At 29.1% G+C, this 15,642-nt stretch overlaps 1 protein-coding gene and 1 long non-coding RNA gene across 2 annotated transcripts; both read left to right on the top strand.

Annotated features, from left to right (window-relative positions):
* The first annotated feature begins 5,109 nt into the window (after nucleotides 1–5,109).
* On the top strand, nucleotides 5,110–7,249 carry LOC140174249 (uncharacterized). Its single transcript, XR_011863520.1, has 4 exons — nucleotides 5,110–5,271; nucleotides 5,368–5,422; nucleotides 5,563–5,614; nucleotides 6,337–7,249. It is a non-coding gene; the product is annotated as an uncharacterized lncRNA (long non-coding RNA).
* A 3,678-nt stretch (nucleotides 7,250–10,927) lies between these two features.
* LOC112703470 (gibberellin 2-beta-dioxygenase 1) lies at nucleotides 10,928–13,253 on the top strand. The gene is made up of 3 exons (XM_025754932.3): nucleotides 10,928–11,451; nucleotides 11,669–12,038; nucleotides 12,655–13,253. Exons 1-3 carry the CDS (start codon nucleotides 11,063–11,065, stop codon nucleotides 12,904–12,906), a joined length of 1,011 nt encoding a protein of 336 aa, XP_025610717.1. The 5' UTR covers nucleotides 10,928–11,062; the 3' UTR covers nucleotides 12,907–13,253.
* Nucleotides 13,254–15,642: the final 2,389 nt, after the last annotated feature.

Raw genomic sequence — 15,642 nt, 5'->3', positions numbered from 1 at the left:
TAAAATTGGTTGCTAAAGCGGTCACTAAGGGTTTAGTGACTGATTTTCAAGAAAAATTGGTCGCTATTCTGATAATTTCTTGTAGTGACATGTAGAGAAGGTGGAGAAAAAGAAGCTTTGAAAAAACACACTAAAGGGACAAATGAGACACGAGACGGTGGCAATAGTGAACCTGAGTCACGACCAATGAGGACGACACGAGGAGCACAAACTAGCGAAGGCAGTGAAGATGCAACAGAGATGGAAGGAAAATGCGAGCACAGACTGGCGGCGTACAAACGACGTAGAGGAGGCAGTGAAAGATCCAGCGATAAGGTAGCAACCGTGCGGTGACACTAAGTAAGATACAGAGCTACATAGGTAAGAGCTCTGTGAGAATGAGCTCTGTGCCGTTCAATTGAAAGTAAGAGTGAAAGTGAAAGAGTAAGGTTGGAAATGGGTTGTTAGAAATAGAATTTCTTTTTATTTTTTTAAAAAATTACAAAAATGACATCATTTTTGGGGTAAGGTTTGAAAAAAATTTAAATGGGTCTAATTTGCTAGTTTTTGCAAAAATCGCTTGATATTCAAATTAATTTTCATTGATTCTTCTCATTATCATCCTATGACCAGTCCAGACTAATCTTAAGATTAGGTCACCAGTTTTTTAGGTCGATCGTCTAAATCGGTCCAATTTTTACGACACTGATTTTAATTAGTTTCAACATAATTGATTTTAGTAAAATATATTTGTAGTCGAAAAACAATAACTAATTTAAAAATTATAATACATGCATATTGATGTCTGATAATACTCTTAGCTAGAATTTTTTACATAAATATTTTTTTATTTATCTTATGTTATTTTTTTAGGAATAACAAAGATCAAATTTTAAATTTTTTGTTTATTAAAGTTTTGATACTATATCATAATATCACTTTTCTTAAAAATTAATATTAATAAAAAGAGACACATAATAAATAGTTATATCTCTAATAATATAACATTCATAAAAAAACACAAAAATAATCTATAAAAAATAATATTATTTTTACGACTATTTTTTTTATTTAATGTTTATAATATATACTATTTTATCCTTAAAAAAAATCTCAAACAGATATTATATAATATATTGTATCATATCATTAGCAAAAGTAACCATATTTTTCATTATTATTTTGAATAATTATGTAAATGAATATGATGTATCTAGAATAATGCATCGGGAAACTAGATATAATAATTAATCGATAATATTAAAATAATTAGGTTCTATATTATGTATGGTAGCATTGATATATAGTACAACAGCTTTGTTTAATAATTCTTTCCGAGTCAGTCTACCGTCTACATGAACTGAGTGTCACGGATGCTGATCCAAGTGTACTTCAATTTCTAATTTACTATGGATTTCTCAAATAAATAAAAAAACATACTCAAACATCCGTAAAGATTAAAAAACATCCGTAAAGATTATATATTATTATATATATGGGAATTTAATTAATATAAAATATTCAGTATAAAAGTCAAAAGCGAGTACCTAGGGGCCAGGGGTCTTACTGACCTAATCACATGTAGAATATTTTATAAGCAAAAAGTAAAATTATTTTAATAGCATAGTATTAATTAAATTATCCATTTAAAACATTTCACAGTTATATTCAACACACACTGAAACCAATTTAAAAAAAAAAAATTAAAAAACACAACCCTCCGAAACCTTTCCAAACCAGCACGGCAGCCCCTGATTTCCATCACCGTCAACTTTTTTGGCTAATAAAACTACTACTAATCCTAAAAGATATTGATTGCTATATATAAAATTTACTAAATTAAAATATATATATATATATATATATACAAAAAGAACAATCAAGTGGTGGCAATGTGGCATCATGCTTTTATGATATATATTCCTCTGCACATGAATTTGGGAAATTGATGAAGATAACGGATACAATTCAAGATGCTCATATTCTCTCTTAAATTGGATACAAATTCAGTGTTCATAAAATTGCTTGCATTTATGGATTAATGGTACTCAAATGAATGCTGCTACTTCTTTTTCAAAGAATCAAATTATTTTATGTCCATATTCTTTCCAAAAAATTATACTTCACATTTGAAGATAGTAATCCTTTTTATCCTATTTCATAAATAAAGAAACTTATATTACGTGTAGTTTCATAAAATAGGAAATCAATCAACTTTTTAAAAAGGAAGTATAATCGATGAGAAAGACAGAGAAATTAAGTTGCAACAATTTTATTAAGGGGAAAGAAAAATCATTGTGTACTATATACTAGAAATTAGTATAACCACCCACCTCCCTGCCTCACTTTAAAATATAAATTGTTAGGTAGCCATGAGGCGCCTACTAAGAATATTATTTTAAGTTCAAGTAATGTGAATCAATTATTGACTCAATCACCTAAAAGTAGAAGTTATTATTTCAATTAAATTTTACAACTGGTGAGAATACAACTCCATCTCTCATATTGGGTTATTAATTAAGTAAATGTTTGATTGTACTTGTATTTACATTAACTAAAAGGTTTACCTAGAGGACACCCCAAAAAAAAAAGGTTTACTAGATAGAGGATAACTTTGAATCTTCACTTAGTGTCCTAGTCATGTCAAGTTTTATTTTATGTATACACATAAAATATATATATATATATATATATATATATATATATATATATATATATATATATATATATATATATATATATATATACTGAACACACTCAATACAAACAGCACAAATTATTGTTTTTATGATGGGAGATACGGTGTTTTATAAAAAATAGTGTATTTTGGTCTAATGCTAGAGAATTAAGAGGGTATCAATAAAAAATTAGTTAAATATTTTTGGGTGAATCTAAAATTTCTATGTGGATGGTGTTTATGTTAGGCATTAGAATGTTTCTTCTATTAAGTATCAGAATATTTCTTTTTCATAAAAAATAAATGTTCTTTTATATATTTTATAAATTTTTTTATATACTAAAAATCGGGATTGTTGGAAGCAGAATTCCGTAATCCCCACTCTTAATTCTCTAACGTATCATTCAGAATTTTAATTTGAGGTGAGAATTTTAATTTGAATACATACTCTTAAAAAAAAATTTACCCATTAATTTCTGACTTTAAATTTTTATATAAAAATAGAAATCTCACCCAATAATTTCTGATTTTAATTAAAAAAAAACAGAAATTTCGCCCAGTAATTTTTTGTTTCATAATTTACCCTCTCATATTATTTATAAAACTCCAAAACAATGCAATATTTTTTACTTTACGAAAAAGCCTCCCATTTATAAAAAAAAATTTGCCACAAATTAACATATGATCAATTAAAAAAACGTAATGCCGTTATATTTAGGTTAATTTTTTTATATTGGTTAAATATATGTGTAATATATTGATATTGGAAGATTATGTTTTTTTTATATGGTGTTTTATTTAAATCGGATGGTCCGATTTGTTTGAAAAAAAATAAATTATAAATCGGAGGATCCGATTTGTTTGAAGAAGAAAATAAATACCAAATCAAAAGGTCCGATTTGTATCTTTTATTTTTTTAATTTGTTAAAATAAAAATTGGACGGTCCGATTTTAACATTAAATTTTTTTTTATTTTCGAAATTATAAATCGAACTGTCCGATTAGAATTTTTAACTTTTTTTTTTATTTTTTTTTCAAACTCAAAACGGAGGATCCATTTTCTGCTGACACCATATATATGAAAAACGTCTCTCTTCTCCACAGTGTTGTATTACTTCATTCTCTTCTCCATATCAAAAATAAAAAGCGTTATATTTAGTCCATATATAATGCATCCTATCTAATATGATATAGACATATATATAGTCTCTCCAATCTCCATGATTGACGGGTTTCATGCAATTCAAAAGAATAGGTTGCAGTAAAAAAAATAAATAAATAAAGAAAAAAGTTGGAGTCATCATCACTTTTCTCTTCCACATATAACAAGGAACCTACTGAATTCAAATGGGTATTCAGGATGAAGTATATAACTTCGAAGGTACTATTTTGTGACACAATAAAGCTTAATTTCATAGTCACAAAGGGGTACCATGCATAATAAAAAATATGAAAATAAAAAAATACAACATGGAATTAACTACAAAGAGACATTCAATAGTCCCGTTATTGCAAAATGATGTAACAACTTCACCATTTTGATTCTTATTGTCGTATTCAAAAACTTACCGATGCTTTTCCTCAGTGGCAACTTGCATGAGATGAAGAAATTTACATGCATTAACCAACTTCACAGGTCCCTTTATGAACTAAAACAAGCCTCCTCAGGCTTGGTTTTCTCTATTTCTTGTTTTCACCTTGTATTATTATTTTCTAAACTTCCACATTTAAAAATATAAAATATTTAAAAACATTTTCTCAATTCAAACAAGTCTTTATTAGTCTTTTAATAAAACTTTTTATATTTAACTAAACACTATTATTAATTGTATTGTTATTAATTTTTTATTTAATATCAGTAGACCAGGAAAAAAAAAGGAAAAAGCAAGCAGTTGGAGATATATAAGACTATTTTTTATATAAAAAAATTGGTCTTTTGTTGAAAATGATTGAATTATTTAGTGTAATTACAAGTGGGTGAATTTTGTAAGGTGTCTGTTAGACACATGTCAAGCTGCAGCAACAATAAAATTCGGTCAAATCGTAATTAATTAAGTAATTAATTGAATATGGACAAAAATAGTTAGAAAAATTAGCAATCGAAATTTGACAATTTAAATATGATATTTGGACTCAGTGAATTTTTTTGAGTCGAAAAACATAGTTTTTTGCGTAAAAACATGCGCTGGAAATTTGACCGGCAGTACCGACCGAAATCTGTCCGACACTGTAGCTGAGAAAATTAATTGAGTGAGAAAGTTTAACAAAATAGAAATTATGAATTGAGAATGTAAAAATATTTAAAACGCACATTAAAACGCTAATTTTAAAAATTTTGGCTCAAAGTTAAACTAAACGGGCTATATATGTGAACCGGGTTCAAGTTGGGTCCAAGATCCAACATATATAAACCTTAGTTATGAGCATTCTGGCTCATTGACCCTAGAGAAAGAGAGAGGGGCGCTGAAATGGAGAAGAGAGGAATAGAAGAGAGAAAATCCTAATTCTATCAAACTTTAAATCACCATAACTTTTTCTCCGGTACTCCGATTGACGAGCCGTTTGCAGCCACACGTCGCTCTCCTCACTTTCTTCGATTCTATCTAGGTATTGTGGTGAGCATCTAATATTTTTCTGTCCAATTTCATTTTTCCTCTAATTTCGAGTTTTGGTTTGGATTTTGAAGAAATTTTGTGATTTTGGTTGTTTAGGGGTGCTCTAATATGAGCTATTGATGAGTTTCATTAACTAATTTCATGAGTTAAAGTAAGAAATTCTTAAACCCTTCTGATTTATGAGATTTTGTAAATCCTAGATTAATGTATATGTGAAATTGGTTATGTTAGTGTTGTTGGGTGAGTTTGGTACACATTTGGAACTTAGAGTTTGCTTGTGGAGATTTTTAGAGAACTTGGAGTGGAGAACTCAAGTGTTGGATGTAAACTGCCATCACTAAAGGTACGATTTAATTTTCATTTAAGTACCGTGTGGTGTGATGAGAATTTCTAGGTTAGATGCCCCTAGGATTAAGTTTGAATTGTGTATTTGGATAGATTTGGATATGTAGAAGATATGTTTTGATAATTGATGATTTGGATGATGTGTAGTTACTGTGTTAATTGTAATTGGTGATTGATGATGAATTGTGCATTTATGAGTTATATATGTGTTGAATTAATGAATTTTGAGTTGGAGGTTGGAAAAAGGTAAGAACGGTAAATAATGATTAAATTATGTGATAATGTATGAAATTGAATGAAGACTTGGTATGGAATGTATGAGAATTTAATTGATTGATGGAATAGTAGAAAATAAGATTTTTGAAATGTTGAATGGATGTATTTGAGTTGGAATATGTAGATGGAGTAGGTTTGGATTTGGTTGAGTGTGAATATATGGATTGCATTAGTTTGGGTTCATTTTGTTGGTTGAAAATGATTGAGGCTTGTGAATCTTTGGAAAATTGGTAAATGTGTGTTTTTGGTAAAAACAGAATTTTGATAAACTTCGACAGGTCGTAACGCGGTCCTCGGAGTTGGAAAATTTTTATAATTAGATTTTTATGAAAATTTATTTATCGATCTTTCCAATAGTTCAATAATGGTTGAAAAATAAATTTTGTACCAAAATATATGAATGTTTGAATATTGGGTTCAAAAACTTATTTTTACACTTAACAGCTTTTTGGCAATTCTACAACATTCACGTACGTGGAGGTGCCACGTGACGCAGACACTGGGCGTTGTCCAGTGGTCCTGCGTATGCGAAAGGAGGCATGCATATGAGGCAGTGTCAAAATTGCCCACTTGCATACGCGGACAAGGACTCGTGTATGCAGACAAGGATGCGGATACGCGACACCCAAAATTTCAACCATGCGTACACGAGCTACAGGCACATGTACGCACAATCTTCAGATTTTGCTAAAGTGTATTTTTAAGTTTTTTAACTATTCTTCTAACCTTTTAAATCTTTATAAACACTGATAAGAGTATAGAGCTAGTGTAATTAAGAAAGGAAGAGTTAGAGACTAAATCTAAAGAGTTAAGTTAGTGAAATTAACGAAAATGAATAAGATGTAAAGTGATGCGTGATGAGGATGAATGTGATGAGAAGTAAAAATTGAGTATGATGAGAATGATGATTATAATGACCGAAATGAGCGATGGGTGTAAGTTATTGATAATTGGTGAATGATAGTAGATTGGGGAGGTTGAGAATTCCCTCCGAGTTATATGTTGTATAAGTGAGTGAAGTTTTGGACAAGATAATAATGGTGAAGTGTGACGGGCACTATATTGCGGGATGAATAGGCAAGTTGAGGTCGATGATTCCCTCTCTCGTGCTGTGATTATAATTAAAGAGACAATAAGATTTGTGTTGTGAGAATGGTGGTGTTATCACACTCACGTAAGGGCAAGTTGAGATTGGAGATTCTCTCACTTGTTGTGATAAATAAGTTAAGGTCGATGATTCCTTCTCTTGTTATAGTAGACGAGCTTGAGGTTGAGGATTCCCTCACTTGTCACACTATAGGGTTGAATAGAAGGTCGAAAATTCTCTTCGGTTTAATTTTGTAATTATTAATTTAGATTGCGGGTATGTTTACTTGTGTTGAATTGAAATGAGTTTCGAATTGAAATAGTGAAGACGGCAGTTGGATCCCATTTACTAATAAACAAGCTGAGATAGAGTATTCTCTCTCTTGCTGTAACAGACAAGATGAGGTTGGGGATTCCCTCTCTTATTGCGGTGGGCAAGCGGGATTGAGGATTCACTCTCGTACTACAATGAAGAATTGAATGGAGAAGGTTGAAGATTTTCTTCGATTCGATTCCTGGCTGTGGTGTCAATGAGTTAGGTTGAGGATTCCCTATTATTATATCACAATCTCTCTCTAAATGGGAGGTTGAGGATTCTCCCCTTGAAGGTTGAGGATTTCCTTCGTGTTGAGAGATAATATCTAGGTTAGCTATCGGGTGTGTTGGGTTGGCTGTATAATCGACAGATGAGCTCATTGGCCATAGGACAGGCATACATCATTTGCATATGTTTGATTTGTTTGGGTTTGCTTAATTGTATGAGTTTGCCTATTTTAATATGTTACATATTTAAATGCTACTTTCCTTAATTGCCTTACTTGTGTATTACTTGTTTGTATTGCTTGTGCTTGTACAACTGAAAGGTCCCTCATGCTAGTGTTGGTTGACGTTGAGGACTGTCCTTGATGAAAATAAAATGATGAAGTGATTAATTAACAATGATGAATATTGAATGAGATAAATTGAGTTCCCTTAGTAGACGCAGTGAAGTGATTTCACTTACGTCAGGTAAAGATATGATGTATTAATATAGAATTACTGAGTCGGCTAGCTGGTGCTGGTTCTATTCATGGTTCTGTAATAAATTAGAAGTTGGAAAGTTTGGAAGGTTGGGAAAGATGAAAACTTAGGGTGAATAATTGATAAAAGGAAGATCAAGATGCTTAGTGAGTTCTTATTATAGTGCATTGTACTTATTTAGAATTTTTATCGTACTAGGAACCCATGGATCGGGGGTCTTTATTCTGTATATATTCTCTGTTTTTCAGATGTAGGTCCAGGTGCTCAACAGTAAACTGTGGTTTATCTGAAAGATGGCGAAGATCATTGAACTCTATATTACTTTTGCTTAGAATCTCTCATTCTTTATTTTGAAAAAACTTATATGTATGCAATTAACTATTTTGGAACTTGCCTATAGATGCGATGATGTATCATTGGGAGAGATAGAAAATTCTGTTGTCAACTACTTTTACCTTTGTAACCCTAACTGGCCTAAACTTTGCAAGTCACGACTAGTGGCTATTTACTTATGTTATATACTTATATCCTATCTGGCCTTATCTTTCCTTCATTATTGTTTTTCTTTACATTCGCTTTAAGATGCGCTTTATCTTCTATTTTATCGATACGTGAAAGTCTCTGTTCACGATTTTATTTTACTCATTTTCAAGCTCTTCGTTTAATATTTTCTTTCAATATATATATATATATATATATATATATATATATATATATATATATATATATATATTATAATGCACCTCGAGAATTGTACCACCTTATTTCATTAACTTATGACTTGAGAATAAGTATTTGAATATTAGGATATTACAGCAACACGCTCCCTTTGCGTATTATCTCAGCATTTTCTGCACATCTACAATACAGCAATACACTTCAAATATCAATATTCAACCAAAACACTATCTTCATTTTCATATTAAAAATAATTTCTAAATTTATAAATATTTAATATAAAATTATTAAAAGATTAATTTTTTATTAATATTAGTTAATATTTTAGGTCATTATTTTAATTTTATACTATTAAAATTTTATTTTATTTTTATATTATTAAAATTTAATATTTATTTTTTAAATTTAAAATTTCATATTTAAAATTTAAAATTAATCAAATATTAATAAAAATTAATAAATTTTATTAGTCATATAAAATGACTCATTTAATATATATTATCTGTACAAACTTACAACATTGATTAATTCAATATGAGCATGAATTGAAGAAAGAAAAATGGAAAAGTTGAAACAAATTAAATGTACTTGAGAAACTAATAAAGTCTGGACTTGGATGAGGAGAAACGTAATAATGACTTCATGATGGCAGTTTGAATATTAATTTTAAAAAATTCAAAGTGTCCCTTCATCATTTTACCCGAACTAAAATGTTTCAATGCTTGTTGCTCTGTTTACACTAAATTAAACACGCAACTGCACCAAAAACGTGACGATATAGGTGCATGCATGACATGGAAGCTTATCTTCTAATTTATCGATTTTTCTTTGTTATTTAAAATTTTAATATATTCATAATTTAAATAATTGTATTTAAATATATGAGTTTAATTTTAAAATTTGTAAATACAAAACATTGTAATTCTATTAATTTATAAGTTTAAATGACCTTTTAAATAGTTCATTTAAAATTAATTATTTTTAATAATATAACAATACATGATTAGATATTGATATAATTTTTTCTAACTGTGATTATATAAAGATTAAATTTTTTAAATTTATTTAAGAACAAATATATTTAATTATGAATAAAATTTATTGTTATAATAATTTATAATATATTAAAATTTTTAATTAACAAGTAAGGTAGATGAAATATTATAAACGTTTTTTTTTTTAACATTGCTGTTAGTTATTATCATTAGCAAAGTTACCAGAAGGAAGAAAAGGTAGATGGCACTCTCAGCGGTGCAAAATGAGCTGCGTGCACTATCTACAAATGTGAGCATAGAGTAAAGGAATAATTAATTAAACTAATAAAAGGCTTAATGTTTCACCAAAATAGAAACAAGGGAAAACATATATATCAGATACAATGAAGAAAACCTTAAAGGAATCTCATCGATGCAACTACTTACTTTTTTCAATGTGATAAAGTTGTCTTGTATATTTTAGTGGGAGAAATCCTAGTAAATATAATGCTCAGGTAGGTGATGACTGGACTACTTTTTTCGGCAGGATTGTGATGTCCATTATTTAAAGAAAAAGGTCGGTTGTAAAAAATAGTATAAAATAATAATGACCACTCTATATTTACAAAAAATTATGAATATTTTAGTTTAGTCATTTTTCATATATCAACCTATTTGTCTTTTATTTTTTATAATTATAAACAAAAATAAATGTACATTAACAACAATTTCAATAGAGCTTCTAGAACTTTAAGTCTGCTAAGTATAGGAAGTAATTATTTTCAAATTTCATTTTCTATTGAAAATATTTGATAAAATGAGACTTATCCCAACATATTAGACGATTTATTTTTAATAGAAATTAATTAAAATTTATCATTTTATATAATTCAATAAAATTGAAATTGAATATTAGAATAATAAATTTATATTTAGTTTTAAACTACTAATTATAACATATAATCTCACAAATTTTAATGTACTATCATTTTGTATATGTAATAAAATTAAACGGAGACTATAAAAATACTGTAAAAGTGAAAAAACTAGCTTAAAGAATAAGGAGTATTTCTCATTACATAGACAGTAAAAACTATTTCCTTACTTAATTAACCAATGTGAGATAAAAAATTCATCTGATATTTTAGCTTGTAAATTTATGTTATGAAGATAAACATATTTTGAAATAAAAATATATTCTTGTCACTGTTTCTATTCCTGCTCTGTCCCTACCAAAGCTTTGCTTCTTGTATAAATAGGAAACAAGCTTAGCCGTTTTTTCTTCAAGCAAACCCCTCTTCTCAAAAAGCCTTATCAACTCTTTCACCCTCTTCAAATATCTCTCTTCTTCTTCTTCTTCCTCTTCCATACACAAATCTTCTCAATCACCAATAACAGACAAACAAAGAAAAATGCAATACTCGTACATGAGAAACTGTAGCAATAACAGAGCAGCCACATTCTCACCGCCGGTGGTGACTATTCCCATAGTGGACCTTTCAAAACCCGATGCACAGGCCCTCATAGTGAAGGCCTGTGAAGACTTCGGGTTTTTCAAAGTCATAAACCACGGCGTCCCTGTGGACGCCATTTCCCTCCTCGAAGAGGAGGCTACCAAATTCTTCTCCTTGCCGCTGAGCGACAAGGAGAAGGTCGGCCTTGCCAACCCCTTCGGGTACGGCAACAAGCGCCTCGGTTACAACGGCGACGTCGGTTGGATCGAGTACCTTCTCCTTAAAACCAATTCACAACACTCCAACACTCTCACACTACCTTCTGATCAAAACTCAGAGCAATTCAGGTAATATACGTGAATCTTACCATGTATTTTGGCATGGTCCCGTAAGCTAAAGGGATAACACTAGAATCAAAGTTTTAGATAATTATTATTTAAATTATTTTTTAATTAATAAAATAAAAAAATCGTGTTTAGTTATAAAAAACATTAATGTTAAAACCGTATTTATTATAAAGGGTGTAAACTTAGCGAAGTTTAATTTATTATTGTGTGTGTGTAGGTGTGCTTTGAACGAGTACATGCAAGCGATGAGGAAGATGGCGTGCGAGGTTCTTGAGTTAATGGCGGAAGGGCTGAAGATTGAGGAACGAAACGTGCTGAGCAAGCTTGTGATGGATGAGCAGAGTGACTCTGCTTTCAGGGTGAACCACTACCCTGCTTCCAATGGCGGAGGTGGTGGTGATGAGAACAAGAACAAGAACAACACCACTAACATGGTTGGTTTTGGAGAGCACACTGACCCACAAATAATTTCTCTTCTGAGATCCAATAACACCTCTGGCCTTCAGATTGATGTTGGTGATGGAAACTGGATTCCTGTTCCTCCTGATCACAGTTCCTTCTTTGTCAATGTTGGTGATTCACTTCAGGTACATAAAAGAGAAATGACAAATATAAGTGTTTTGTTTTTTGGATTTCTAACCTTTTTTGTTTTAAAATTTTTAATTTTATTGTTGTCAATGGATAATAACAAGTGGAAATAGTAGTTTTTCTGCATGTAGATAAACTTCTCCTTTTTGCTTTTTTGAATGTGTGTGAGCACATTTTGGTTGACTTGTTAAAATTATTATTGCACCTGCCACATTATTCAACTCCCCCTCTCCTTTTCCCAAAACCACATGAATTTATTTATTCAATTTTATTTTTTTTTTATACATAAAAAAAGTTTTGCTTTCGCGTTATGTCAGTATAGTGTAATATTATATATAATTGGAAAAAAAAAATTGAGATTCACAATTTTTATTTATACTGATTAATATTTTTAGTCAGTACTGTATTTATATTAATATTATACTAGTGTATTTAGATTTTTTTAACATACATGGGTATATTTGTTGGCTAATTATTAACGAAAGTAGTAAATTGTGTTTACTCTTGTAGCACTAATGATATATGATATCTTATAGTATAGTATCAATTTGGTGTAGTATGTATTAGTAATCTAACATGAATTTTTTGCTACGTTTGGTGACACAAAACATAAAGGTTATGACGAATGGACGGTTCAAGAGTGTGCGGCACAGAGTGATAGTGGACAACGGTTACAAATCAAGGCTATCAATGATTTACTTTGTTGGTCCACCATTGAGTGAGAAGATTGCACCATTGCCTTCCCTCATGCTTGGAAAGGAAAGCTTATACAAAGAGTTCACTTGGTTTGAATACAAGAACGCTGCCTACTCTACAAGATTGGCTACCAATAGGCTCATACCCTATGAGAAGATTGCTGCCTCTTAATTATTCAACTTGAGGGCCACCATCACTCCACTACTTGTCAATATATATAATATAAAGATAATTAAGGAGAGGGTATATATATATAAGTGTTAATGTATATGATAAGTTTGTTTTTTTCTTTTCTTTTGGTGCTTTTTCGTGGTGTTATCTGCCAATCATAAATGAGTCATAGCTTATAAGTTAGGATAAGATAGGAATAATAATAATAATGATATGAATATGGTATAGTATAGTATATATTCCCTTTCCTTTTGCTTCGATATTTATGTAAGTTCTGCTTGCTAAGTAAATGACACATATATATGATATGATAATAATGGAGGTATGTCTGATTCCACGTACAATAATGGTACTCAGATTATGTTTTCTTTTTTTCTTTAATACATTATACACACTACAGTATGAGAAAGGCTCTTAAACCATTCTTTCTGAGCATGAGTTGAGAATCGAATCCTTGTGTACATTGGGCATAGGGACGGAGGACAAGTGGCCTTGACACTTCTAATATATATATATATATATATTTGATAAAATAAAAAATATTTAGTAATTTTATATATAATTATTTTTAAAAATATGATAAATTTAAGTTTTAATAATTTTTTTATTAATATTTTTATTTAACTAATTTAATATTACACACTTAAATCTTTATATTTTTCAAATTAATTTTTATATACTTATTTTTATAGAGATAATAATTTACTCCGTTATATTTTAATAATCACATTTTTATTTTAAATTTTTTCTTATAAAAAATACTAATTTTTTTAAAACTTATATTATAAAAAAACATTTACCTTAATTTTTTATAATAATCTATTTATTTTATTTTGAGAATTGTATTTTATATTCTAGTACGTTGAGATAATTATTAATAATTTATGATTTTTTTTCAAGTTTTTAAAATTTTTAAAGAACTCATTTTAATTAAAAAATATATATAATAATTTTATTTTTAACTAAATATACCATAAAAATATTAGTATTTTGTGATTTTACAGAGTATTATTGATATTATTATTTTTTTATATATTAATAAAATCTTAAAATAAAATTCAGTAGTTACATATCTTTATATAATGAAAAATAATATAAAAAATAATTAAAAAATTATATATATATAAAATTCAGTCCCCGTATATCAAAATTGCTACATCCATTTCTTATTGGACATGCCAATGTACTGTATGCCAGGCTATTCTTGTATGTCATTGAATAAGAAAATTGGTTAAAAGAAAATCTCCAATATTAATTAAGTAGTCTAAAATAAATGATAGAGTAGCCTTCTAACTATTTACACATATCAGTCTCTTTTAATGACAAAATAATGTCATTTTAAGTAATTAAATAGTCCTTATAAAATAACGATCTATCGAGATATCAAAGACCGCTTAGACTAATAATATGAGTTAATTAGATGATGGTTGGAAATCGAAAAGACATATTTTTTTAAAATTAAACTACGAAGATGTAGCACATGGTGTTTGGTCAGAACAATATGTGGGCTCAAATATAAAGCAGGGACCATGTTTATTATTATAATAATGACAATAATAAGGTTAGAATATGGTGTAATAGAATGGGTAATGAGATGGAGCACTAGGCCCAAAACGAAACGGGTAAGAAGAGAGGGACTTGTCACAACTGTTCCAACAGTGATGACATGTTCAAATTCTCGGCAACACAAACACATTTGGCTGGTTTTGTGCTGTACAGGATAGAGAGAGAACTCACACTTGTGGTTATTACTCTTAACTCTTCATCATACGCCTCTCCTTTCCCTACTCTTTCACTGCCAAAGAGGGATCTTAACAGATTATTTCTTACTTCGATGGAATATGTATAACCCTTTATTTAGTGAGTATTATTATTATGAATTCTGACTAGTTAGAGAATTAAAAACAGAAAATTTATTTTATGTTATATATAACATTTCTAGCTACATAATACCTATAGGAAAAAGCAATGATACTATTATAATGTACTAGTGAATATTGGATTCACAAGGGAAACCACCAAAAGTGAATAGGACTTTTGTCAAATTAGTTTCGATAACGTGAACTCGACATAGATATAATTGTATAAATTCTTTCCTATCAATGGAATATGTGAGTTGTGTTAGACAAATATCCACTTCTTTCCTTTTCTTTAATTAAGTGAGACATGACACTATGGGGATATGATTGGTTTTTGTCTTTATTTTTTGCTTTCTAGATAGTATGTTTAAATATTATGCTGTGCAAAAGATAAAATAAAATAAATTGTATATTTTTAATAAATTTTAAAAACAGGAAATAATACAAATAAAAACAAAAACCAATCAACCCTAAATGTTTAAAACAATATTTTTTTTTTGTTCTTTCGAAAGTAATTTACCAAGGACAGCAATTTCTTGTGTTGATGTAGGTCATAGCTTATTTTTTAGTTTTACAAGCTAGAAATCAAATGATAGATATCTAGTTATCTACTAGATCAGATGAGAAACTGATTGTTTAGGAGTTGATATTATGTTAATCTTTAATTTAATCAAATGTTTTTGGAAGTCGGGATCTAATTAATAATTAGAATTAAATCTCAAATTGCTTCATGAATTTACAATTGAGCTTCAATCTCATTTTTTATTTTGTAATTGTTCTAAATTTGTCTATGAAATTTAACAAAAGTAACTCAGCATCGTCCTGAGGTATTTTCTAGCAAATATTCACAAATAAAGTGATGACGTATGTGGAAAGA

Source organism: Arachis hypogaea, chromosome 7, assembly GCF_003086295.3.
Source record: "Arachis hypogaea cultivar Tifrunner chromosome 7, arahy.Tifrunner.gnm2.J5K5, whole genome shotgun sequence".
NCBI classification, from domain to species: domain Eukaryota; kingdom Viridiplantae; phylum Streptophyta; class Magnoliopsida; order Fabales; family Fabaceae; genus Arachis; species Arachis hypogaea.
Note: the sequence above shows the minus strand (reverse complement) of the source record. Positions and strands in the feature narration are given on the sequence as shown.